This window comes from Phascolarctos cinereus, unplaced genomic scaffold, assembly GCF_003287225.1.
Source record: "Phascolarctos cinereus isolate Bilbo 61053 unplaced genomic scaffold, phaCin_HiC Scaffold_5;HRSCAF=322, whole genome shotgun sequence".
NCBI classification, from domain to species: Eukaryota; Metazoa; Chordata; class Mammalia; order Diprotodontia; family Phascolarctidae; genus Phascolarctos; species Phascolarctos cinereus.
In genome coordinates this window covers 462661214-462686896 of record NW_027555958.1, presented here as the reverse complement: position 1 = coordinate 462686896, position 25683 = coordinate 462661214, and the positions used below count along the sequence as shown (strand labels likewise).

The 25683-nt window shown below is 45.2% G+C and overlaps 1 protein-coding gene across 4 annotated transcripts in view; it reads right to left on the bottom strand.

Moving 5' to 3' along the window:
• The window catches only part of NFIA (nuclear factor I A), a 471982-nt gene that overhangs the window by 71754 nt on the left and 374545 nt on the right, over positions 1-25683 (bottom strand). For 3 of the 4 annotated variants that reach the window (XM_020993052.2, XM_020993050.2, XM_020993053.2), the window contains exons 7-9: positions 23306-23434; positions 8202-8380; positions 5141-5306 (exon numbers count right to left, since the gene is read on the bottom strand). In XM_020993052.2, the coding sequence (XP_020848711.1) occupies positions 5141-5306; positions 8202-8380; positions 23306-23434 (474 nt within the window). The remainder of the gene's footprint in view (positions 1-5140; positions 5307-8201; positions 8381-23305; positions 23435-25683) is intronic. The other variant, XM_020993051.2, reaches the window with a different exon arrangement.

Here is a 25683-nt window from a genome sequence, read left to right as displayed (position 1 = left end):
TCAGACACTTCCTAGCTGGGTGACCTTGGGCAAGTCACTTTACCCTGTTTGCCTCAGTTTCCTCATCTGTAAAATGAGCTGGAGAAGGAAATGGCAAACCAAATCATCTCTGCCAAGAAAATCCCCAAAATGGAGTCATGAAGAATCAGATATGACTGAAAAATGACTGAATAACAAAAAGTGGAAAGTGCTACGTTGGCAAATAGTAGCCCCCCCTCTCACTGGTTCTGAGTCAAAGGCCAGAAGAGCAATTCTGGGGAATGATGTGGATGGCTTTCTTGTTCAACTGGGGCTTGGCTGGATCAGGGGGTCCACTGACTCTGTGCATGTGTGTGTGTATACACACATATTCCAACAACTATATTTCAATATAATTGGTGTCCTTTTGAATCCTGTGCATTTTATTTTATGTATTTAAAAAGACACTTCTGAGAAGGGGTCCATGGGCATCCCCAGAATGCCAAAGTCTATAACTCACACAACAAGTTAAGAACCCAACTTGTGCTACATGAATGCTAATAATAATGATGATGATAACTCATGGAGTACTGTGCTCAGCTCCACACTCTGTGGGGTCATTGATGAGACAGACAATGCCAAGAAGCTGGCTACCATGATGGCAAAGGGGACGGAAAATCATGACCTATGGAATGAGGGAAAGGACCGCTTAGGATACTTAGGGTTGGACCAAGGTGGGATAATTACCTTCAACTGTTCAGGTAATTCCTTTGAACTAGGGCTACCTCAGAGAACAGAATTAGGACCAACTGGCAGGTGGAAGTGTCTGGGAAGATTTTGTTGTATTAGAAATTACTAATTAATTATTAAAAATTTGACCTAACCAATATGGGAGGCCTTGTGAAGTCACAAAGCTAACATGTTTTTTCAACTAGTACTTTTGAATTTACAGAGCATTTACTTGAAAAAAATCCCATAAGATAGAGATTGTTCCCATCTTGCAATTTAAATTGAAAAAGTATTTTCTAACAGCCTCCCATGTATGTGGTAGGCAAGAAACAGCACGGTATTGTAGCCTAGAACCACTGCATCAGAGCTCGAGGGGAACCCAGGCGTCGATGGGTCCAATCTCCTCATTTTACAGAAGAGGAAGCCCAAAGAGGTGAGGAGATCTGCCCTGTGACTTACAGCTAGTGTCTGAGATGGAATTGGAACTCGAGCTTCTTTATTTGAAGGCAAGCACTCTATCTTTTAAATGGAGAGGATAAAGAGTTGCCCTTGGAATCAAAGACTTGGGTTAAGTCTCTCCTCTGAGACAATGTGGCTGGGGAACACTGGGTAAGTCACATCATACCTCAGTGGACCCAGGCAACTTTTTGACACTAGAATCCCTCAAGCAGGGGTCAACCTGCACTGGTAGATGGAGTATTCTAATTGAGAAATCCCTCTCCCATGGGTCTGCTTCAAAAACTAAATGTGTTAGGCACTGCACTGGCCTCTGGGGATAGAAATGTAAACACAAAAATGCTTCCTGCCTTCAGGGAGCTTACAGTCTTCTGGGGAGAAGTGTGGAATGGGGGTGTGGAGGTGCCAGATGACCTGGCCAGGCTCCCCCAGCTAGTCAAGGTGGAATCTCTCCGATTCCTGCCCAGTTCCCATAAGGTTCTCTCTATAACAAGGAAAGCTTTGGCTCACGTGGGAGGCACCTAAAGTTCTTAGGGGGCTTCAGGCAGAAGAAGCTGGACGATGGCCCACTAGGGATGTCGGAGGAGGGATTCTGGCTGTAAGGAGGAGTGGGATGAACTAGCTCCCGAGTCTCCTCAACCCCCTGACTTGATGAAGAAGAGCGAAGCCGCAGCTCCCCAACAGAAGGGACTCATGTTTCTAGCGCTCTTCCCGAGTGACAGTTGGGGAGGGGGCGGCAGCCAACATCACAAAGGAGATGAGTGGGTTTGGAGTTTTTAATTAGAGTGACACAGGACTGGGGCAGTAAATGATGACTCTCACCGTATGTCACTGTCTTATTAATGAAGCAGAAAATGCGGAGATGACAAATAAGACGTTACTGTGGCAAGGACCACAGTCTAAGCCTGACTAACACGGGGGAAGTGGAAGAATCCTCTCAGTGGCTGCAGCGATCGTAGGGGCTGCTCCTCTGGGAGCTTTAGGCCCCAAAGCCCAGGGCCAAACCGTGGGGTGGTCTCCAATCCCTCACTTGCCCTTCCCTGCTGCATTGAGGGGCACACAAAAGGTTGGGGCATCCCTGCAAACATGACCCTTCCCTAATCGTGACCCAAAGACCCCAACACTATGCCAGAGCCAGAGCATGGGAATGACCAGTATTTGCGGTTGCTGTTTATACCCTTTTGGGTAGTAGAAGTGGGGGACAACGGAATGTGGAGACAGGAGACCTGAGTTCAAATCCCAGCTCTGTCACTTACTACCAACAGAGATTTTGGGCAGGTCAAATAATAATACCTAGCACTTATAAAGCACATTAAGGTCTCAAAAGAGCTTCACGAAAATTATCTCATTTGATCCTCACAATAACCCTGGGAAGTAGGTAGCATTTTTATCCGCATTTTGCAGATAAGGAAACTGAGGCAGACAGAGGGTAAGTGACTTGCCCACAGTCACACTGTTAGGAACGGTCTAACAGGACTTCAATTCAGGTCTTCTTGACCTTTAGCCCAACACTAGCTCTACCAGGACCCTTTCTGGACCTTGGTTTCTTCATTTGTAAAATGACAATGTTAGGCTATTTGACTTTGAGGCCCATTCCAGTTCCGTGTTTTCTGACTTGTCTCTCCTCTGAGTTTCCCTCTTCTGAGTTTATCAAAATAGGTAGCCCTGGGCTGGACTCCACCAATGCAGATGGGCCTCTCGTCTCCATAGGAGCCCAAAGGGCTGCTTGGCCTTGCCTTCCACCACGCTGATGACTCCTCCCATATGTGCTGTCTCCTCCTATGGATATAAGTGCCATGGGGGCACTTTTCACTTTGAACCCTCAGTGCTTGGCACGATGCTTGGCATATAAGAAGCACTGTACCACAGGTCTCACTGTGGAAGATCTGATGGTACCTCTGGCTTCCCTCCTCCCTCCCATGAGGAGGAAGGTATTTTTCTCTAAGGCTCTAAGTTTCAGACAAGACACACCAAACCAGGAATCTCTGGAAGGAGTAGCCCTCGGAGCTCTGATCCTGGGCCCTGATCTCATTAAACACATCAAGTCCATGGCCAAAGCCACTCACTTCTATGGACTCAGTGACCATTGATACTCAGAAACCTCCGTCTCTGTGCCCATGGTTCTTCCTTCTGACATGTCCCTAGAATGCAAGCGCTCCGTCTGCCAGACCAAATGTCTTGGGGGTCAGTTCAAGTTGGAATCAGAAGAGAGATGACAACATTCACTTTTCTTCCTTGGCCTTCTTCTGAACCAAATGCAAAGGCTGGTCTATCACTGACAGATGAGGACCTACTGATCATTTTCAATTGAGGCTTTCCTTCATAATACCATAGATTTTGAATTGGAAGGGACCTTTCAGGATCAGTGGGTCCAATGACCTCACTTCACAGCTGAAAACACTGAGCCCCAGAGACATCAAGAGAGTTGCTCAAGGTCGTGGAATTTAGAGTTGAGAGCTGAACTGAGACCCAGTGACTCCAGGGTTATTTCTACTCCATCAGCAAACACGTACCAATCTTTACACAAAGTCCTATCTCATCAGGGTATGAAGGGGGCTGTGAGCTCAAAATATCAAAGGAACTCTAGGTTGGAAGGGACCTCAAGGGCCAGAGAGTCTAAGCCTTATGTGAACAGGGTTCTGCCTCAATATTCCTGACAAATGGTCTTCCAGCTTTGGGGTGAACTTCTTTTGGGGAGGAAGCCACCGCCATGTCACTTTTGGAGAGCTCTAATTGGTAAGAGTTTTCTCTTTTCATAGAGGCTCGATCTTACAGGCTACACCCACAGAGGACCAGCCTTGGCAGAATCTCCCAGGCTGAAAAGGTAGTAAGTACAGTCCCATGACACATGGAGTCTGCTGTCCAAGTACTGCCCTAGAGAGGTGGAGTCCAACCTCTTTATTTCACAACTGAGCAAACAGCCACAGAAGGATAAGCAGACTTGCCCAAGATAACCCTGGTGGCAAGCAGATGAAAATTTTCACCGTGAAACACCCATACCCTCCCCACATAAAGGCCTCCCAGGTCTAAATGTTTTCCCACTTGAGTAGCTTCTTTCTATCTGTATTCCACATTTGTCTTCTTCTTATCATTCTCACCAAAATGGCCAGAGAGGACTCAAAACCCGGTCCCAGAGAGGGTGAGGGATCTCACTTCCTTCACCTGTGCCAGTTAACCCTTCGTGTGTCTCTGACCTATGCAGTTAGATTTGCCTTTTCTTGTTCATCCCATTTCTACCTCTTGACTCTCTTCAAAAAAGCACCACTTACTTTACTCCCGCATCAGAGAAAAGCAGGCGGTTCCAATCTCTTCGCTTTCCCTCCCCTCCTGCCTCAAATCTAGATAGGAAATTGCCTCTGTTTCTCTCTCCAAGCTTTGCTTAGTAATGGCTTTCCTCCTCTTCTCTCATCCCTTAAATGCAATGCTCTTTGCCCACCCAGAAGATGTTCCTGTCTATTCATGTGTTGGTTTTATATTGATATTCATTGTGTCTGTGCTGTATCTTGTTATATTCTTTGTGTCTGTATCTCAGCATACTTATCAGGGTGTCCGTCTAGAAGTGTGAGTTTTCAGAAAGTAGGAACTACAAGGAGCTGTCTCTATACTCTGACCACAACATGGGTGACTGGGTACATCTTGGATGGGTCCTCCCAATGCTCAAGAAGACCTGTACTCAGCCATCTCTGCCATTACTCCTCAACACCACAGTGGATTCACTCACCCACCCCTTTCAACTACAAATGCAGGTTTAATGATGTGGTCACATAAAAACACCTGATTAGTCAGCCCCACAGAGTGATGGGCGTGTCTACACCACCTGAAAGGTCACTGGGGCTAGGAGCTAAGAGGCTTCTCGGCATGTCCTTGGGTCCATGACTACCCCATCTGCCATGGTATACCAGCATGGAAGAGTCAGCTTCCGGGGTTCGACAGAGATGACGGACTGGTCACAGGGGAGGTGATAGGGATAGGGTAGGCTGGCCTAAGCCGTACTCACTCGGTGAGGTGGGCGAAGCGGCGCCTCCTTCTGTCGATGTGGTCGGAGGCTTCGTGTCTGGCACGGGCAGAGGCACGGGCCTGGCCATCGGCGGCGGAGGCGGCGGCGGCAACATCGGGGTGGGAAGGAACGGATTGTGCACCTTGCTTTGGTTGCCACCGTTGGGCTGTGAGGGTGAAAGAGGCAGACGTCAGTCATGGCAGAGTCATCCCTTGCCTCCGACACAAATTATTAAGTGCTCTGTACTTGAGGAGTAGCTGAAGCCTTCCACAAGACCGTATGCACACGCAGGAGTATTCCGATTTGGAATTCAAGGCACTTGACAAAAGTGTACTCTTAGCAGCTCAGATCAAATGTATTCTAGACCCTTTTCTTTGCATCAGTTTACATAAAGTGACATTTGGGGGCAAGTCTGAATTTTTCATGTGGGCACTTTGGCTGGGGATGCAGTTACTCTGAACAAGTGATTGTCATCACTATCATGAAATACTTCTGATGAGCTAAGCTCTGAAAAGTGCCTGCTTAGCGACTGTATGCTCTCGTGGCTAACTACAGAGATACTCCTTAGACCCCAGGACTGGAGAAGAAAAGCATGTTTGACTCTGGCTTAGAAATCCAACATAACGTTACACTTAACAAACACATTAGCCATTTGAAAAAATCCTTTCCTCCCAGTCTCTAACACCAGAAGCAGAAACTTTCAGATGCAGTCGTCATCCAATTCCCACTCAAGATGCAAGTTCAACCTGGATTCGTGATGCAAATTTTGTAAGGTAGAATACACCACAAAGCCCAACTTCTTCGGTGGGATGATGATGGGAGGGCTGAACAAAGCACACAGCTCTTTTAAAGGAGAAATTGCTCTTTGAAAAATACCTTCCACAGCATCAAAAAGATGCATTTGTTAAAAAGGTTTTGTAAATGATCCCCTTTTAAAGAGGCCAGCTGAGATTGAGAAAATTTTCACAATTGTGCAAAAGCAGGAATTTGAGAGGTATGTGAGATAATGTCAAAGCTGCTGAAAAATAGAAAGAAAGAAAGGGGAGAAGGAAGGAAGAAAGAAGGGAAGGAAAAAGGAAAGAAGGAAGAGAAAGGACAGAAGGAAAGAAAAAGAGCAAAAAAGAGGAAGAAAAAGGAAAAAAGAAAGGAAGGAGGAAATACAGAAAGGAAGAAGAAAAAAGAAAGGATGGAAGAAAAAAAGAATAAAGAAAGGAAAGAAAAAGGAAATAAGGAATGAAGAAGGAAAAATGATCAGAAGGAAAGAGATAGAAGACAGAAAAAAGGAAGAAGGAGGAAAGGAAGAAAGAAGAAAAAAGGAAGGAAATAATACAGGAAAGAAAATAAAAAAGAAAAGAAAAACAAAGAAACATGGAAAAAAGGACAGAAGGAAAGAGACCTAGCTAGAAAGAAGACAGAAAGAAAGAAAAAAAAGAAAGAAGGAAAGAAAAAGAAAAAAAAGGTCAGAAGGAAAGAGCTAGCTAGAAAAAAGAAAGGAAGGAAAGAAGAAAAAAGGTCAGAATGAAAGGGAGAAAGAAAGGAAGAAAAGAAAGAAAAAAAGAAAGAAGAAGGATCATTTACTAGTCAGGTATGGGGCTGAGGACCAGATGAGTTTTGACATCACTTCCCAACAAGATCTTGTTGCTTGTCTAGGTATCAAATGGCCAGTATTCCACTGAGGATAGCTCCGGTCTTGAAGCTATAGCGTCAAATCAAAATGGGGCTGGTGAAAATCCCATTATCCTGGGGTTTCATTTTTTAAGTTTAAGTAATTCAGTAGGAATATTCTCTCTCCTCTCGCTTCATCTCCCCCTCTGTCCCCACCCCAGTTCGCTTAGATATTTAGTTGTTGTTTCTGGAAGACCATGGTGTCTGACAAACAGAACCCTGAATTACTCTGCCAGCAAACCCGCTCAGTGAGTGCTATTTCAGAGAGGGCTGAAAGTCCATAAGTGAATGCTTTAGGAGAAGCAAGGCACATGAATACACAAGCAAAAGAAAAAAAAGACATTCTATTGATTTGTTGTCTAGACAGAAATGTATCTGCTAACATAACGCTAGACATTAGTCAAAGCTGTCAGTCCTGGCTCAGATGTGCAGAATCAGGTATTTCTGTAGAGGGTGGAGGGGCAGGGGGGGGGGAATAAAAGCCAGGGGTGAGGACAGAGTGACTTATTACAGAAATATCCTCAACTGGGCAGTGAGAATTAGGGCTAATCTGTGGGTATGTGAGCAATCTGGACATTAGGATGAGGAGAAGAACCTAACTCTGGCTTCCACCGTCCTGGTTTTCGTCTGGTGATGCAGCAATCTTCCCCTCTTCCCTCTTCCCCCAAAAGAACCCCAAACCAAAACCACTGAGACCTATATTTAAAATCCCACTTATCATCATCTTATCATTTCTGGATTCAAGCAGAATGTTATTTCAATCATGCGATTATTCAGTTTATTTGGGGGGCGGGCGGAGAGGAGAGAATGAAAACACTCATTCGAAGCTATCAAATCCCGTTTAGCTTTATACCAAGATAAGTGAGAAAGATAACTGCTTACAGAAATAACAAACTGTAATAAACTTTGCTTTTGGCATCTGGAGTTCATGCAGTGGTCAACTTGATCTAAAGTTCTATAAAGCCATATTTTTTCCCCCAAATCATTTCGGTTGATTCAAAACATCTGTCTCCCTGACTTCCCCCCACCCCTTCCAATCACTCCCCCATATAATTTCAAATAAATGATTTGCATTTTTTCTATTTTGTTAACCCTTACAGGAACCAAGGTCAGAATGCACAAGGTTGACTCATCAGAACCCAGACCTTGGAAGGTTAGGGAGTTCATCCTTGCCATGATTTATCTCCCCCAAGCCCGACAGTTGCAGACTTAACACAAATATTGCTGTGACCAGTTAACTTTCCCACAATCTTGAGCAAACCTGACATCTGAGTGGAGTCAGTCAACATGTCCTCAGAGTGCAATGGTGCCTGAGAAGACTCCCCCATCCCCACTGTTGCTAGTTTTACATGAAATTAACATTTCCCAAGAAATTTACCAAAAAAAGGGTCCTTACATTGAGGAACCCCACCTGTCCGGCCTGCTGACCAGCATCGGGACAGACAAGTTGGACAAATTCTTTCAGCGTCTCCTGAGGGTGGTAGCGAATCGCCGGGTGTGAGAAGTAGGGCCCAGGCTGCTGGATAATGGGAGATGTTGGGAAATGTAGAGTTGATGGGGTCGCGTGTGGACTTGCTGTGGGAAAAATAAGAAAAAAAAAAGTTACAAGAAGGGAGATTTTTTTCTTGTCCCCAGCATCTAGACCCCACTTCTCCTCCACTGCACAGGGTTCACAGGATTCCTCGAGTGACCAATCCGAAAATAGTCAGCCCTGATGGGTTTTTGCTCCTCTGGGCTCTTTAAGACAGCATGGAATCTGGATTAAGTGAGAATTTCAAGCTGCCTTTGTGTTTTCAGTGGACGTGAGTTATAAAGGCATTAATAATCCTGGGTGAAATGGAAGATTATTCATTACCTTAAGAGCTTTTTTAATGAAGCAAGCAATAAAAAATGTATCTAGTAGATTAGGTTTGATTTAACTGACATTATAGATGACAAATTCCAGTTTTCACATATGGATCCCCTTTCGTTCTGAACGACCCATGGACAATAATTCATTCTTAGAGCTCTTGTCCCCCTTTCAGTGAAATTTCGAGGGACTAATTCAGGATGAACTTTTTGGGAAGGATAGAGCACATGATCACATATTAAGCTGAGCCATTAGTGGGGGGCAGGGGAGATGGGAAGGAGAGCAGGATGAAGGGGTGGGAGTGGGGGGGATACACTCTCTTTGCACTCAAGGCTGATGTGTCTGTCCTCCTTACAGTTCTAAAGTTAAACTCTGAAAAGCTCCATGTTTCAGGGTGGGAACCCACGTGCCGAGGGAAGGAGTGACCCCTGCTGAAATGCTGGCTCGATGCCCATGCAAACTGAGAAGAGGCAGACAGTGAGAACTCCCTTATATACAAACCCTGCTGAATTTCATTTGTACAAGAAGGAAATTACATTAGTTGCTTTTTTAAAAAAGAAACTTATCCAAAGTATGTAAAAACTTTTGCCCCTGGCTGAGAAGGAGGATTGATAAAAGTCACTATGAGGCCAAAGCTGTACATGGGAAGGGCTGAAAGTCTTCAACTCAATCTCAGGAGGTCACATGCTCCATGAGGGCATGGACCAAGTCTGTCATGAGTTAACTTTGTATCTCCATCAGTGGTCTGTATACAGCAAGTGCTTAATAGGTGCTTTACTGAAGAGAATACATGATGAGGTCATCTGAACGTGGCCTTCAGTCCTCTAGGACAGTAACTTGTCATTTTTTTTTTTTAGGCAATTGGGGTTAAGTGACTTGCCCAGGGTCACACAGTTAGTAAGTGTCAAGTGTTTTGGTCTGAGGCTGGATTTGAACTCAGGTCCTCCTGACTTCAGGGCTGGTGCTCTATCCACTGTGCCACCTAGCTGCCCCAACATTAACTCATCTTTACAGTTTAAGACACTTTAGGGCTAAGAAACCTTTCTCCCAACCCTTTTAGGCAGGTTATCCAAGCATCACTGAACTTTCTCACTAACTTGCTGATAAGAGAATTAAAAAAGAAACTGATTCTTTTTTTTTTTTTTTTTTTGGTGAGGCGACTGGGGTTAAATGACTTGCCCAGGGTCACATAGCTGGTTACATGTCAAGCGTCTGAGGCTGGATTTGAACTCAGGTCCCCCTACTCCAGAATCGGTACTCTATCCATTGTACCACCTACCTGCCCCAAGGAAAATTATTCGTTCATTTATTTTTATTTTTATTTTTTAAGGAAAATGATTTTTGAAGACATGTAACTTACAAGTCAATATCAGAGCTACAACACAAACTTTCTGATTCTGAGACCAATATTCTTTTTACTATGCCATGTTCTTTTCAACCAACCAACTGATCCAATCAACTGGGCCCTGGAACAGGGTCAGGAAGACTTGAGTTCCAATCCACCTTGAAAACCAATTAGCTGTGTAACCCTGGGCAAGTCACTTAAATTTCCTTGTGCCTCAGTTTCCACACCTGTAAAATAAGAGAGTTGGACTCAATGGTCTTGAAGTTGTCTTTCCACTCTAAAGCTATGATTCTGTGAACAAGCATTTTTAAAACACTTGCTACTCTCTCAGCACTGTGCTGGGTGATGATGATAAAGATTGAGATGAACCAGTTCTGTACATCGTCAAGCCCTTCCCCAAGTGATAGCTGGTCATTATCCTTCTCATTCTATTCAGCAGACATTGATTTAGGGTTTATTATATTCCAGATGCTGTGCTAGGCACCGGGGAGAACGTGAGAGCCTGCCGGCCCTCTGAGGGCTTACATTCTATGCTCTAAATTTAACTCATAAAACTTGGCAGACACCTGTAGAAAGGGACTGTAGCATCCCCTGCAGCAGCCAAACCTCCAGATGACGCTCAAGTGAGACGCTCCCCAAGACCGTACCAAGGAGAAGGGAGTGGAACCGGGAGAAAGACTCATACAAGACAGACAACCGAGAAAGAGTCGAGCCCTCAGACGAGCATGATGACTAAGCTGAGGACAGATGCCGCACCGTGAGCCAAAGAGATGGAGGACTCCGGCTACAGAACGAGATGTTTGGGTTGTAGATGGGGCCAAAGGGGAAGCCATTTTGGTGGATGATGCATACTGGTTACAAGGCTTTTGTTTTTCCTTGATTTTTCCCCCAATGGGAAGGGAGAGGTGAGAAAATAGGTTTTTGGTCCATTTGTCCACTTTCCATTGCTGGCCCCGATACCTCCAATGTGCTCCCTTCTCACCTTTGTCTCCTGGCTTCTTTCAGATCTCAGGGAAAATCCCACCTTCTACCAGAAGTCTTTGCTGGTCTAGTTCTCCTTAATGTCAAGGAGAGCCTTCCCTCTGAAATTATTTCCAATTTATCACACAGATAGAGAAATATGGCTATTTCTACATCGTGTTTGTACATAATTGTTTGATATCCTCCCCCCAATTAGAGTGTGAGCTCCTTGAGGGCAGGGACTCTTTTTGTATCCCTAGAACTTAGCACAGTGCCTGGCACACAGTAGGTGCTTAATAAATGTTTTCTGATTGATAGTGGCTATTCCACCCTGGTAGAGGACACTTCCTCTCTAAGTGTGCTCTCCACCAATGAAAGGGCAGTCCCCCCTCCCCAATTCTACCTCACAAAGTCATTATGAGGAACCAATAGGATGGAGGCTTCTCGAGAGGAGAAAGTCTTGCTTTTGTATCTCTCATATCTAATGGGCCTTTGTGCCCTTTCTCCCACGTCACAGTCTCCGCCCTTGCCATCCACCATGACTTGACCACCCTCCCTCCTCACCTCTGCCTGCTTTCCTACAACTCAGCTCAGGCACCTCCCTCTCTATGAGGCCTGGCTGGGCCCCTCAGCTGCTTCCTCAGCATCTGTTTCATATACACCAACCAGATGATAGGCGTGCATGCTGGCTCCAGCATTTGAAGGCAATCTCCCTGAGGCCTAGGACTGTGGCTTTTCCATCACTCAGCACAGCGCCTGGAACACAGTAGGGGCCTCATAAATGCTTACTGATTGCCACCTTTCAGTGGCAGAATCTGGCCTGCCACTCAACTCCTGACGTAAGATCATCACCGGTACAACTGGGCTGACAGGAGCTGCTTTCACTGGGACCTGAAGAAGTCTTCCTGACGTGTGCTTGGAGATCCTTGGACGCACCACCAGAAAGGGCAGAGCCCCCTCGTCGGAAGCTGGCACTCTGCTGCTGAGATACATCAGGACTAGCACAATTCCAAATTTTCGACTGGGGAAAACAGCTCTTAGTGTGGTGCGCACCCAGAGTCGACACAATAAAAAAAATTAGAGAGCATTATGTAAATGCATATTTAGACCCTTTAAACATGTGCATTATTTACTTGAGAGTCAATAAAGGCTTTTCTCAAGTGTTTCCAGTTTAGTGCTGTGCATCCATCTGCATCCATGTTGACGTTAATACAATTTGGTGTATTAAAAGGCCCTACAGAATTGGCTGCGGCAGCGGCTGCGCGAGGGGCTCTCGTCAGCCTGAGGCCAGGCCCAGCTGGGACTGAACTCGGGAAAGATCTCCCGGCATGACAGGGCTTTCCACGTGTCTCAAAAACAACATTTTAGGCTTCTTAAAGGTCCTATTAAAGGGCTGGGCAACTTCTTTCATAAGGTTCGACCTGCCCAAAAGACAACAGAGGAGCACTGTGCCTGACAGAGAGTAAGCGTGTTTTTTTCATTCATTCATTCATTCATTCATTCATTCAATGAATGGAACATGGACGTGACAAACCATTAGAACTTCTTGGCCCAGGCCAGTAGGCTGCAAGCTCCTTGCGGAAAGGCCTACTTTTGTTTCATTTTCTTTGTTGACACGCAGCACCTAGCTCAGTGCTTAGCTCTTTACAATTTTTTTTTTTGCTTCAGAACAGTAACTTTGTCTTGGTCAGACATTCACCCTCAATGTAAAATCAGCAATGCATCGGTAACTTGGAACACTGAGGGTGAGGTAACCTGCCCCTGATCCCACAGCCAACAGGTGCCAAAGGCGAGATTTGAACCCAGGTCTTCCTTGCTCCAAGGCTGGTCCTATGTTCATACCCCACACTGCCTTTGCCTGGCACAAATAACTGATGCTTAAATGATTCTTAAATGATTGTGGGATCAGCTTGGCTTGGCTCCATCTTCAGTGATCACATGATTGCCTTTTCCTTTTAGGTATGAGTTCAGAACTTCGTTTCTCTGATCTCAAAGGTCATCAGAGCCAACCCATAACTGAACAAGAATCTTCTCTACACCATCTCTGACAATTGCTCCTCCATCCAGCCTTTGCCCGAAGACCTTCAGAGAGGGCAGACCCATTACTGCCATCGCTGCTGAGAGGTGGCAGGGTGGGTAGTGCAATGGATGGAGGAGATGCAGGGAGACACTTTTCCCCATTTTTGAACACAAGGACTCTTGGAGATCATCTGTCTAAACTATCTAGGTGGCTGGGTGATATAATGGTTAGAGTTCTAAACCTGGATTCAGGAGGACCTCAGTTCAAATTCTGCTTTAGAAACACACTAGCTGTGTGACTTCAGGCAAGTCAACTTAATCTCCTTCAGCTTTAGTTTCCTCATCTGTAAAGTGGGTATAATAATAGCACCTACTGCACAAAGTTACTGTCAGGGTCAAATGAGATAAAGTACTTTGCAGACCCCTTAGTGCCAAATATACTTTAGCAATTATTATTATTGTCATCATCATCATCATTGACATCAACATCATCATCATCACCATCACCACCACCACCACCACCACCACCACCACCACCATCATCACCACCATCATCATCACCACCATCATCATCACCACCACCACCATCATCACCACCACCACCATCATCTTCCTTTCTTCCTTCTTCTTCTATTAAAAGTCGGCATTCCTATAATTCTCCAAATCAAATTCCCTTCTCTGGCTAACCATTTGAATGGAAGTTCCTTGAGGACAGGGCCTATTTCACTTTCGTATGTGTACCTCCAGCATTTAGTACAGCGCTTGGCTCTCATAGAGAGATTAAGAAATAAACGTCTTTCCATTCATTAATCTGGGGGTTGCAATCCACACTGGTGGAGGGAGAATCCCCACTAATGAATTTATATCCTTGAAATATTGAAATGAAAACCTAAAAGGGCATGAAAGAGAGAGAGGAAGAGAGAGAGAGAGAGAGAACAGAAGAGATCCCTTCCCCCTTCCCTCCCCCCTTCTTATCATCTTTACCACTGCCAGCCCTGTTTCCCAAGCTCCTTCCCTCTGCATCCTCATAACCCTCCTATGTTCTTCCTCTTGCACAATGGAGTACATCCACCTGGATCACCCTGGAGTGGCTCTAATTGTCTTTTCCCGGATTCATATGCACTGGGTAGGGCCTTGGATTCTCTTCACTTTGGCTGTTCATTTCTGGCATCAGCTGCAGACCTCCACCAGGAAGATCTGGAGAAATGCTGTCAGCACAGCAATAAGAGATGGAGCTGAATCTTTCCTCAGGTGTGGAGGGCTCTTACAATGGGGTTTCATGATAGGGATCATGGAGAATGCTGGACTTGGAATCGGGAAGATGTGTTTTCAAAATCCAGCTCAGACACTTCTTAGCTATGGGATCCTGGGCAGGGGGCTTAACCTCTCTGTGCTTCAGCATTTGCAAAATGAGGGGACTGGACTGAGGGTGTACTGGTAAATACCTCCAGAAAACCAACTACATGCTTGTGACCCACTTTTGTTTAATCTGCCTCACTCACATTTTCACCATCTGAAGTCCGGGCAGTTAACAAAGCGATGGATAAGCCAAGACTTAATTTGGAGCATTCATCAATTTCCAAAGTGTAAAAGTTCTCATTGAACATTTAACAACCAGCTGTCGCAGGCTGGTCTGAGCTGGCTTCAGCATACCCCTAGACTGGCCTCATTGGCTTTCAAGGTTCCTTCTAGTTCTAAACCTGTGAACTTACTTATGATCCTTCCCTTTGTAAATATGAAACATGGCATCCAATTCTTTATTCTGTGAAACCTTATGGAATTTCTGATTTCTTCTTTGCACTGTCACAAGTCTATTCCACAAACATTTATTTGGTACGTACTACAAGCACAATACTGTGCTCCCACTGGTGGGGGCTCCTTGCCTTCAGTAACCTCTGGAATAAAATACCAATATCTCACTTTTATACTTAGAGCTCTTCACAATCTGGCCTTAGTCTACTTTTCTTGGTTCTGTTGCACATTACTGCCCTTCACATAAACATTCCTGTCACACTGGCCTATTTGCTTGCTCTTCCCTAAATCTGGCATCTCATCTCCAGCCTCTATGCCTTTGTACAAGCTGGCCCCAATGCCTAGAATGCCCTCCCTTTTCCCCTTTGAGAATCTTGAGCTTCCTTTAAGATAAGTCTTCTTTATCAACTAAGCCACAATGCCTCTAATTCTAAATTATATATTTTAAAAAATAAATTAAACAAACAGTAATTATTAAGCTCCTACTTTGTGTCAGGCACTGTCTCCAGTGCTGGGGATAGGAAGACAAAATGAAATTATCCCTGGCCTCAAGGAGCTCACATTCTCTTGTAGGAAATATCACCTGCAGCACATATACACAAGGTAAACACAAGTGATTTCAGGGAGGAGACATAAGAGGGCTGAGGAATCAGTCCTCAGGTAAGGCTGAGATTTGAAAGAAGCTAGGGATTTGAAGGGGTGAAGATGAGGAGAAAATGTCTTCTAGGCATGGAAGGGACGGCCTAAGCAGAAACACAGAAATGGGATCTGGAGAACAGACTTTGTTTCAGATTAAAAAAACAAATGCCTGGGAGAAAACAACCCCATCTTCAGAGCCCTCCACACCTGAAGAAGGATTCAGCTCTGTCTTTCATTGCTCTGCTGACAGCATTTCTCCAGATCCTCCTGCTGGAGGCAGAGACCTTGGTGGGGTCATCTCTGCAAGTCCTTTTTTTTTTTCAAATAAGGAAACTGAGGTCTATGTAACTTGTCTGAGGTCAGAGGTTTCCAAAATGAAGGTTCATTCTACCTCTGAGGAGATACCCCATGATTATGTAGGTTTGGAGGTGAGATTTCAACCTGATTTGAATTCTCTCACTGTAGAGCTATTATGGTTTCTGCTCTATCGTGCTGTCTTGGAGGAGCGTGTTTCTCTTCTAGAGAAGATGATGACTATGTTTGGTACAATGAATTATTTTATAAAATCACAAACATCTGAACACTATGTGGCCATTTGCTTGACTTGACAAAGTACCCCAAGGGGCTTGAATTTCCAATAGCATGAAATGCGGTGGATGGACCACTGCCCTCAGAGGGCGCTCTAACCCGGCATCTCCCTGAAGGTACCTATTTTCGAAATTGACCATATTATCGTACTAATTGGCTGAGCCTCCATGCTGGCTGATGGGAAATGCTTTCAAACACCATGCAACAGCTGTGTTTATTGGGAATATGAAGAGTGACTTTTTAATAAGCAAAGTTGGCCAGGATCCAGGTTCCTGGAAGGGAAGCTGAACTTCTATGTTATATGCCAGTGACGACAGGAGACAAGAGATAAGGCAGAGAAAAATAAAACAGTATTTCAGCCACCTCCACCTCTACCCCCACCTCTTCCCAATCCGCCATCTTGATGCTGGATTCTCTTAACCACCTGCTGGGAATACACAGAGGTCTAAAAGAAAGTCCTGGGAATTTATGTCGGAAGCAAGGTCCATTGGCAGCAAAGGGGTCCAAGATGGCGGATGTGTTGGGAGATTTGCAGGACACTTTCTATATTATATCTAAGGTCACTTCCAGCTTAAAATCTAGGAACCCATGAATCTTTAAGGGAGGAGATGCAGAAAAGGAATAAGTGCTTATATAGCACCTACTACGCACCAGGAACTGTACTAAATATATACAAATATTATCTCAAATGATGTCCACGATAACCTTGGAAGGTAGATGCTATTATTATCATCCCCACTTTACAGCTGAGGAAAATGAGGCAAACAACAGTTGTGACTTGCCCAGAGTTACACAGCTAGGGAGTGTCTGAGGCTGGATTTGAACTCGGGTCTTTCCAACCTAGCTGCCAAAGGGTTGGCCTAGATGGCCCTTTCAGCTCTAAATCTATGATATGAGAATATCTTCTAAGGTCTAAAGGTGAAAGGTTGCCTTTAAATCTATGATCTGAGGACGCGATCTGATGATCTCTGAGGTCCCTTCCAACACAAAATACATGGCTTTATCATCCGTGCCCTCTGATTCACCTGTAATCCTTTCCATCCCCATAACACAGGCTGGCAACCTTTGATTGTCTTGTACTCAAGTTTCTGGACACCAGAAAAAATATGTTTAAAAAAGCAGAAACAAAAAACAACAGAAAGCCACGAAAAGGAATGAGTGAGTTAGCACGGAAACGGGCATCCTGAGAAAACACACAGGCCTCCTCCGTGATGATGCCGTCCGGCTCTGGGCACACAACGCTCGGGCCACGGGAGGCACAGCTCGTGGGGACGCTGCCCTTCTCCTCTGCCTCCCCGTCCTCATTTCCAGGATCAGCGGCTCCCCTGCCCGCCTGCTCTGCCAGAGATGGTAAGTGATACTACATAAATGCTGTCCCAGCGACACTAATTCACTCAACTTGGGCCGTGATTTATGGCTCTGTCAATAGGAGAGGCTGGAAATCCTGGGTCGACGCTTCAACGTGGATCCCATCGCTGAAGCGGCACGTGCTCCCGAGCCCAGAGTGCAGTCCCTTGTTCCTTCTTCTATCAGAGTCAATCAAGAATGTGGTCTTGTCCTTGGCTGGAGATAACGAGCATGGAAGGATGGTGGCCATCCCTTCCCCACACTGCCCAACACTGAAGAAAATAGGATCAACAGTCTATTGCAGGCCATGGATTTGTTTTTCAAATCTCTTTATGACTGTATTTCAATATATTTGTAACCTTGTGTGTTTGTTCAATGTATTTAAAATAGGGTTCTGAGGAGGCTTCCCCAGTCTGCCAAATGGATCCGTGAACCCCCAAATCCCTGGTCCATAGTATGAAAAGAAACTCGCATTACGGAGGCCCCCAGGGCTGTTGCTTATCATAAGGTCCTCCTCCTTTACTGTCAGCCCTCTTCCTCCGTAGGGGCACACAGGAGGGCGGAGGAGGGCGGCACTTTTTTGCCCAGGGAGGCTGGGATCCCCATTCATGTGTCCACAGTGGCTGGTCACCTATTCTTCTCTCTAGCATGGCCCCCCACCCCGGAGCATCTTGCTTCTTTGAGAGGTTAGGTACCTCCATCCTCTTGGGACTCCAGCAGTCTTCCTCACTGAAAGGAGATAGCCGCACAATTCCTGGGCAAAGGAGGCCTCTTTAGAAGTTGGCTGTGGGGATGACAAATGAACCCAGTGGGGGGTCCTACCCATCTATCTCAGGACAAATTATTAGCGTAATCGAGCTTTTACTTATGCATTTATCTGGTAATTACTGAACAGTTAACTCGACAAAGCTAAGCCACTGGGGCATTTTTATGAGCCCCCACCCAGTGGGGGGGGCCCTCCTGGCTAATTTAGGAGGCTTCCCAGACAAGTGGGGAGCATGCAGACAGGCAGGCAGGCAAATTCTGAGCCTGGCGCCACTAAACATTTCCCACGTCACAGAGAAACCTTCACAACGTGGTAAAGGGTGATTTTAATTACACTCATGTTCAGGCGTCGCAGTTTTGGAAGCATTTTCCTAGTGATTGCTCCTGTCCTTCCTCTCCTCCCTTCTCCTTCTGGTCCGGGGTCATCTCTGACGAGTGAATTTCATAATTTTAGATCCTTGTCCCCTTTGGGATCACAGGTTTAAAGGTGAAATGGACCTCAGATGCCATCAGCTCCAATGCCCTCATTTAATGAAGGCGGAAATGGAGGCTCAGAGAGGGAAGGGACTGAAGCACCGGAGCTGGCAAGGAGCTCACCAAGGCCCCGTCGTCCTTTTTTAAAATTCTCCAGCAGAGACGTACTTTTTGGAAGTGACTTGCCCCGGAGGTCACACAGCTAGGACAGGATTTGAACCCGGATCGTCCAATTACAGATTCCTAGACCTTTCCGCTGTACCACGACTGCCTTTACTATCTTATTTTTGCTACTTCTTTTTTATACATCCTCCTTTCTATTCAGGTGACTCCAGTGCTGTAGCCATAGCTAAGCACACTTGACCTCGCATGAAGGTCAGGTCATCTCCGAGTATTCCAGGTGACTCTGAAGTGTCATTCAAAGATCCTAGCCACTTGCTGACTCCGACCTCGTGCTGCCTTCACAAATTCCCAGTAAGGGAGGCAGCTCACTGGCTGTCACCTTCCTATCACAGGTGAGCTACGTAGGGCCCTATACTTGTCCACAGTCACCTGGAGAGGAGGTGGGAGAAGCGGGGCTCACACCCGGGCTTTCCAGCTCCGCGCCCGGTGGTCCGTCCACAGCTGCCTCTAAATCATCCCTGTTTCTTCAATACACTATAGAATGTTATAGCTCAGGACAAAGAAGGGTGGAGGGGAGAGAAAAAAACAAGAATAGTCTAATTTCCACAAATTAAGAATTGTCATAATTAAATACTTGACTGTGACAAAATTTTCAGCATCAGTCAAGTCCAGTGTTTGGAAGCTCAGCCCCCCATTATCTCAAAGGACCCTGGTAACTGTCTGTAATGTATGAGGCTTGCATGCCTGGATGGGGACGCTTATTTCTCCTTTCAGTCCCTTTCAAGTTGGAAGTGCTTTACCGATATTAACTAAACCAACCACACAGAGAAAAACATGGTGCAGTCTTATCCCCAGCATGCAGATGGGGAAACTAAGGCCTTGAGGTTAAATGGTCTCTCCAAGCCACAGAAGTCAGGAGGCTGAGGCGCTCCTGGGACAGTCAGATCACCCTCCCCTCCCTCTAGGGCACGAGGAGGGAAGTGGTTATGGTGGCACAGACTCTGAAAAACCCGAGTGCTGAATGTCAGGAGCTAGCACAGCCACTCAAGGTCTCTTGCCATGACAGTGTGTTCATAATGGGTGTGGTCTTGGCAGGCCATGGATTTTGTTTCAAAAGAACGGACCCAATATGGCCACAAATATAAAGATTTACGTATTATTATAAAGAGGTGACTGTGGCATAATGGGTTGGACTATGAGAAAGGAAGAGCTGGGTTCAAAACATTCCTCCAATATTGACTAGTCATACCAGCGACTAACACTGATGGAGAGGTATTCCTCTCTAGACAGGAGGCACTTGTGCCTCTAATCTGCCTGTGGAAGAACCTTCACTGGCTCCCAGTGGCCTATGGGATAAAACGCAAACACTTTTGTTGGGCATTCGTTTGTTTGTTTGTTTGCTTTTTTTGGTAAGGCAACTGGAGTAAAGTGACTTGCCCAGGGTCACACAGCTACAAAGTGTCAAGTGTCTGAGGCCGGATTTGAACTCAGGTCCTCCTGACTCCATGGCCAGAGCTCCATCCACTGCATCACCCAGCTGCCCCCTGTGTTGGGCATTTGGAGCCCAGTCTGGCTTGGGAGTCTTTGGAGATTGATGGTGCACATCAGCTTCAGCCTATGCCTTACGTTTCCTGTTTTTGATGTTCCATTTCCCATCCCCATTCCCATCCCAGTCAGGCTGCCCCTAACACCCTGGAAAGCCTCTGCTCCTGTCTTCCCCTACAGCAATCCCTGCCTCCCACCTCCCTTGGAATCTCATCAAAGGTATCACTTCCTAAGCTAACCATTTCCCCATCACCCCATTCACCATTACTTTTCTTTCAATTACTCTGCAGTACTTAATTATCTTGGTTCATGTCCTTAATTATCCGGTTATATATCCCTCCCTACACCCATCTGACAGCAGAATGGAAGCTCCTTAAAGGTAAGGCCTTATTGCTTTTGTCTTGACATCACTGTCACCCAGCCAGCGCCTGGCACATAACTACACGCTTAATCAACCCTAGGTGAATCGTTGAGTTGAATCCAAACTCTCCTTGTCCTTCAAGACTCAACTCAAGTACCCCCCCCCTTTCTTTGCACTCAGACTATTAGGTGGTGTCTAAACAGTACCAAGTTTACTGGAACTGTGGTAAAGTCCATGGCTAACTTAAACACAGAGATCTGGTGCTGAAACTGGGCAAGTTTCTGGTCAGTTTGTTCACCAGGTAATCGTAGCGGAGATGATGGTCGATGTTCAGCATTTAAAGGGGTATCAAAATGCAAGCAGATTGGCCACGTTGTTCTGCTTGGACCCAGAGGGCAGACCCAGCTGTGGAAGCTGTGGGGAAGTAGACTGAAGCTTAATTACAGGAAAACAATGAAACCAACATTCTAACTATCCGAACTGTACAATGGGGCTGCTTCAGGAGATCACACACATAGTATGAAACAAAGGCAGGGACTCTGGCTTTCAGTGCAGTACAGGTACAGTACGCTCTCCATGATTACTACACTGCTTCTTACCCTAGATCATCTTCTGCCTTTCTTTGTGAGAATGAATATGTGCCTCAGTTTACCTTTTTGTTAAATGTCACCCACAACAAGGCCTACTCCAAAGAATTTTTGAATGAGAAGAATCCTTAAAGACCATTTAGTCCAACATCCTAATCTCAGAGATAAAGAAAGATGAAATTAGTTTCCCAAGATCACACCATGAGTTAGTGGCAAATTCTGGACTAGAGTTCAAATCTCTTGGCTCTATCAAGTATACCTTGCTGTACCATAAACATAAGCCCTATTCAGAGCCACTGTTCAACAAATTTAAGGGAAAATAATTAAAACAATTCTAGTTAATACTGCGAGCGTCCCTGACTGTATTGCAAAGCGACATATAGAACAAGGGTGCTTCTTCCACTGATCAGTATATTCTTGGAAGCAGAGGATGAGATTCAATCAAGCGATCAATATTGAAGGTAACGTTTCTCACAACAGCCAAATGCTAATTGGCCTTCTTCTTAAGGAAATCAGATGAGATGTCTTTCTCCAACTTGACTTCTCCAAACCCGTTGCAGAGGCAGAATTGTGGTTGGATGAAATGAAAACTTCCTAACAATCAGAACCATCCAAAAGTGAATTAATCGGCTGCCTGAGGAGGTGGGTGGCTTCCTCTCACTGGATGTCTTCAAGTAAAGGCTGGATATCCACTTGCTGGGGGTGTGGTAGGGTGGATTCTTGTTTGGGTCTGGGTTGGGTTAGATCCCAAGGACCCTTCAACTCTCAGAGGCTGGGCCTCTATGATGACTGCCCATGCTTTCCAATTTTCAATCGATTATTCCTATTCTCCCAATGGCCCCGGTAATTCTTCTTTAAGCAATGATATCATCCTGCTTCCCTAGAAACTGTCCTGCATTTCCTAGGACTGCTGGGTGTGTCATAGAAGGTGTGCTCTCCCAGGTACAGGATGAACTCAAAGACCTCTGGGTTCTGTCCCAGTGCTGAGTTTCATTGACTTCCTACGGTGCCATTTTGCTGAGCTGTTAAGTGTCCTCTAGATCAAGGGTTCTTAGCTTTGAGTCTACTGTGGACAGATTTCAGGGAATCTATGAACTTGAAGAGGAAAAAGTTACATCTTTGTTTTCACTAAATTCTAACTGAAATTGAGCATTTCCTTCAATAATTTAAAAACATGATTCTGAGAAATGGTCCATGGGTTTTCCCAGATATATTCCAAGAGAGATCAATGATACAAAAAAGGTTAAGTATCCCTGATCTACAAAGATATTCAGTTTTACAAAAGGGACACGGATTATGTAAATGAGATAGGGATCCATGAGAAACCAAGAAAAGGAAAGGCCAACTTCCTAAGACATAAATAAGTCAAAGAAGATGAGAACATAATTTTTCCACATGTGTTTTGTGATGCCAGTTGAGTCCAAAGACCCACTTACACTAAAGAAAACCATCATCTCCCCTCTTAAACAAACCAAGAGTATATTTTCCTCTTGCACTATGTTCAAATTAAGTGACTTACTGACATTTGCTGGAGGCTAGGAGCATGACCGTAGAGCAAAATACAAATCATGCTTGCAGTGGACGCATTTTAATAATCAACTTTAAAAGTGCACAAGACCCCAGTGATGGAAATTCTACAATGAGAACCAGACAAGTCATCTACCATTTCAGAAGGAACCAGGGAGCAAGAAAAGCTGTATGCTGCTCACACAAAATAATGACTAACGAGATGAGGATTGGGGGGAAAGAGGACTGGGAAGCGTTCGGTGGCAAAAGCGAGGCGCCCATCAGGAAGGAAGCAGGTAAAAGTCACTGCATCCTATGATGCCACCCACCATTGAACTCTGGGCACCAAGGAATCTTTTCTCAGTTTTCCGTTCTATATGTATTCTACTGCCACCCCCCTCTCACTCCCACTCTCTTTCCATAGTGCATTTCTCTGCAAAAGTCCCACCACCAACAGCCTGGATCCCATTTTCTGAAATACATTCTTACCAGTCCTATCTTTGTGTCACTGAGATGGCCCAGTGGCCCTAAGGACTAAGGCATTGGACCTCTACAGATGGCTTTCCATCGACCCTCATGCTGATCCCTGGGTGTCTCTGCCTCCACACAAATGAGGGGGGGTTCCCCGGGAAAGCCTCACCTCTGGGTCCTGTAATGACAGGCCGATGATGCTGTGTGAATGCCGTTCCCAGGGAGGAGGTCTGCGACGGTGAGGGGCTGCTGAAACCAGACTTCTCTGACTTCTTTAGTGTAGTTGGCGACGGCATCCCTGGCAAGAATGATCGATAAGTTCGATTTAATAAGGCGATGTCACGGATTGACGGGCTAATGCAGTGGGGAAGAGTAGCCCAAGAAAAGTGGACAGACAAATAAAATTGAGCATGGCAGCAAATGGAAGCCTGGTGCTTAGTCATGGGCTTTTGGCTTAGGATAGTAGATTTACAGCTGGAAGGGACCTAAGGGGGTCATCTGTTCCAACTTCCTCATTTTACAGAGAAAGAAACTGAGGCCCAGAGAGCCCATGTGGTTCTAAGTTCAGAGCTGAGAGGGATTGGGAAGGTCAACTAGTCCAATCGCATGATTTTACAAAGGAGAAAATGGAAGCCTAGAGATTCCCAAATCATACACATAGTGAGCAGTGAGCATGCTTTGGTTCTAGACTCGGTTTCTGACTGCCCCAATCCCTCAACCACCATATACTTTCCACCATACCTGTGTGAGCTTTCTAGGACCAATACTTGTTGGCCACTACTAATTGAAACTATTCCAATAAAAATTTACATTCAATTTTTTATGTTTTCTAAGATTTTACCAGGCTCCAGGGAAGCCATCATTATGAGCTCTGTACCTCCATGCAATGGGGACATGGTGAAATGGAAAGAGCTCTGGATTTGGAGGCTGTGGACTTGGGTGCAAATCCTGGCTCTGACCTTTACTAACAACAATGTGACTCTGGGGCAAGGCAATGAATGTCTCTGAGACTGCTCCCTTTTACATCCAGAAAGTGAGGTGATTGGACCAGGAAATAGTAGTAGTTGGCATCTGTAGAGTACTTTAAGGCTTGCAAAGAACTTCATATGTATTATTTCATTTGCACACATTATCCTGCATGACCTTGGAAAGTCACTTTATCTTTGGGGGACTCAGACTGTGGCCCCAACCCACTGGTGGCCCTCTACCTCAAAGTCAGTGCACCAGAGGAATCCATTCTCCATTAACGGGTGCGCTTCTGCATGTATTCTATCTGAGTTATAGTCATAGATGCGAGAACCACAGAGGTAGAGGTGGAAGGCACAGCTCTCCTCAGAAAGGCTCATCCAAATGACTAACTTCTGCCTATGTTTTAAGGTGCAGAATTTCAAGCTCACCTCTTTCTCTGTCTCTCTGTCTCATTCTCTCTGTCTCTTCACTATTTCTTCTCTCTCCCTCTCTCTGTCTCTTCTCTCTGTCTCTGTCTCTCTCTCTCTCTCTCTCTCTCTCTCTCTCTCTCTCTCTCTCTCTCTCTCTCATATATTCACTCTCTCCCTCCCTCCCTCCCTCCCCCCCCCCCCCGTTCCTTCTGGATGTCTTTAAGCAACACCCTAGCAGAATATCACTCCAAAGAAGAAAGAGATCTCCCATATCGCAAGAGAACAACACAGTTGTTCAACTATATGAAGGAATGTGGGATAATGGGTAGAGAGCTGGCCACAAAGAAACAAAGTCCTTGGTTCAAATTCTATTTTTTTGCTGCTTGACCCTGGGCAAATCATTTTGTGTCTCAGGTGATTCTATATGACTAAAAGTGAAAAACAAATGCAAATCTGTATTGGGAGAAGGAAACCTTTCCTTGTTTTTGTTTAGTTGTGTCTGACTCTTCATGACCCCATTTGGGGTTTTCTTGACAAAGATACAAAAGTGGTTTGCCATTTCCTTCCCTAACTCATTTTATAGGTGAGGAAACTGAGACAAACAGGGTGAAGTGACTTGCCCAGGGTCACACAGCTAGGAACTGTCTGAGGCCAGATTTGAACTCAGGAAGATGAGTCTTCCTCACTTCAGACCCCATGTTCTATCTATTGCTTCACCTAGCTGCCCTTTGTTGAGAGTTACCAATAGAAATGACAGATCTGTATTCAAAATGGAATAAAAATTCATACTGAGATTCTGATTCACAAATTTATTAGTGAAATTTAAAAAAATGCTTTCCTTAAAAGTCCATCGTCAGTCAGTTTTAACATCTGGAAAGTGAGATCACTCCACAAAAAGTGATGTTGCTTCCCAGTTTAACTCAGTATTGCCAACACAGAATGCTTATGTCTAAAACGAAAGTCAGTATCTGCCTAAGTGTGGTGTATGCTTGGTGATATAACTCTAAGTATGATAATCTCCTACCCCAAGGTATTTTCACTGGAATGTATTAGGGAAATGATTTTAAATATTCCTCAAAATATGTAGGACAAAACATCATCTAGGACGTAAATGAGCCACTCAATTCATTAGAACCTGCCTTGGGCCCATCATTCCTGGTTAATTTGT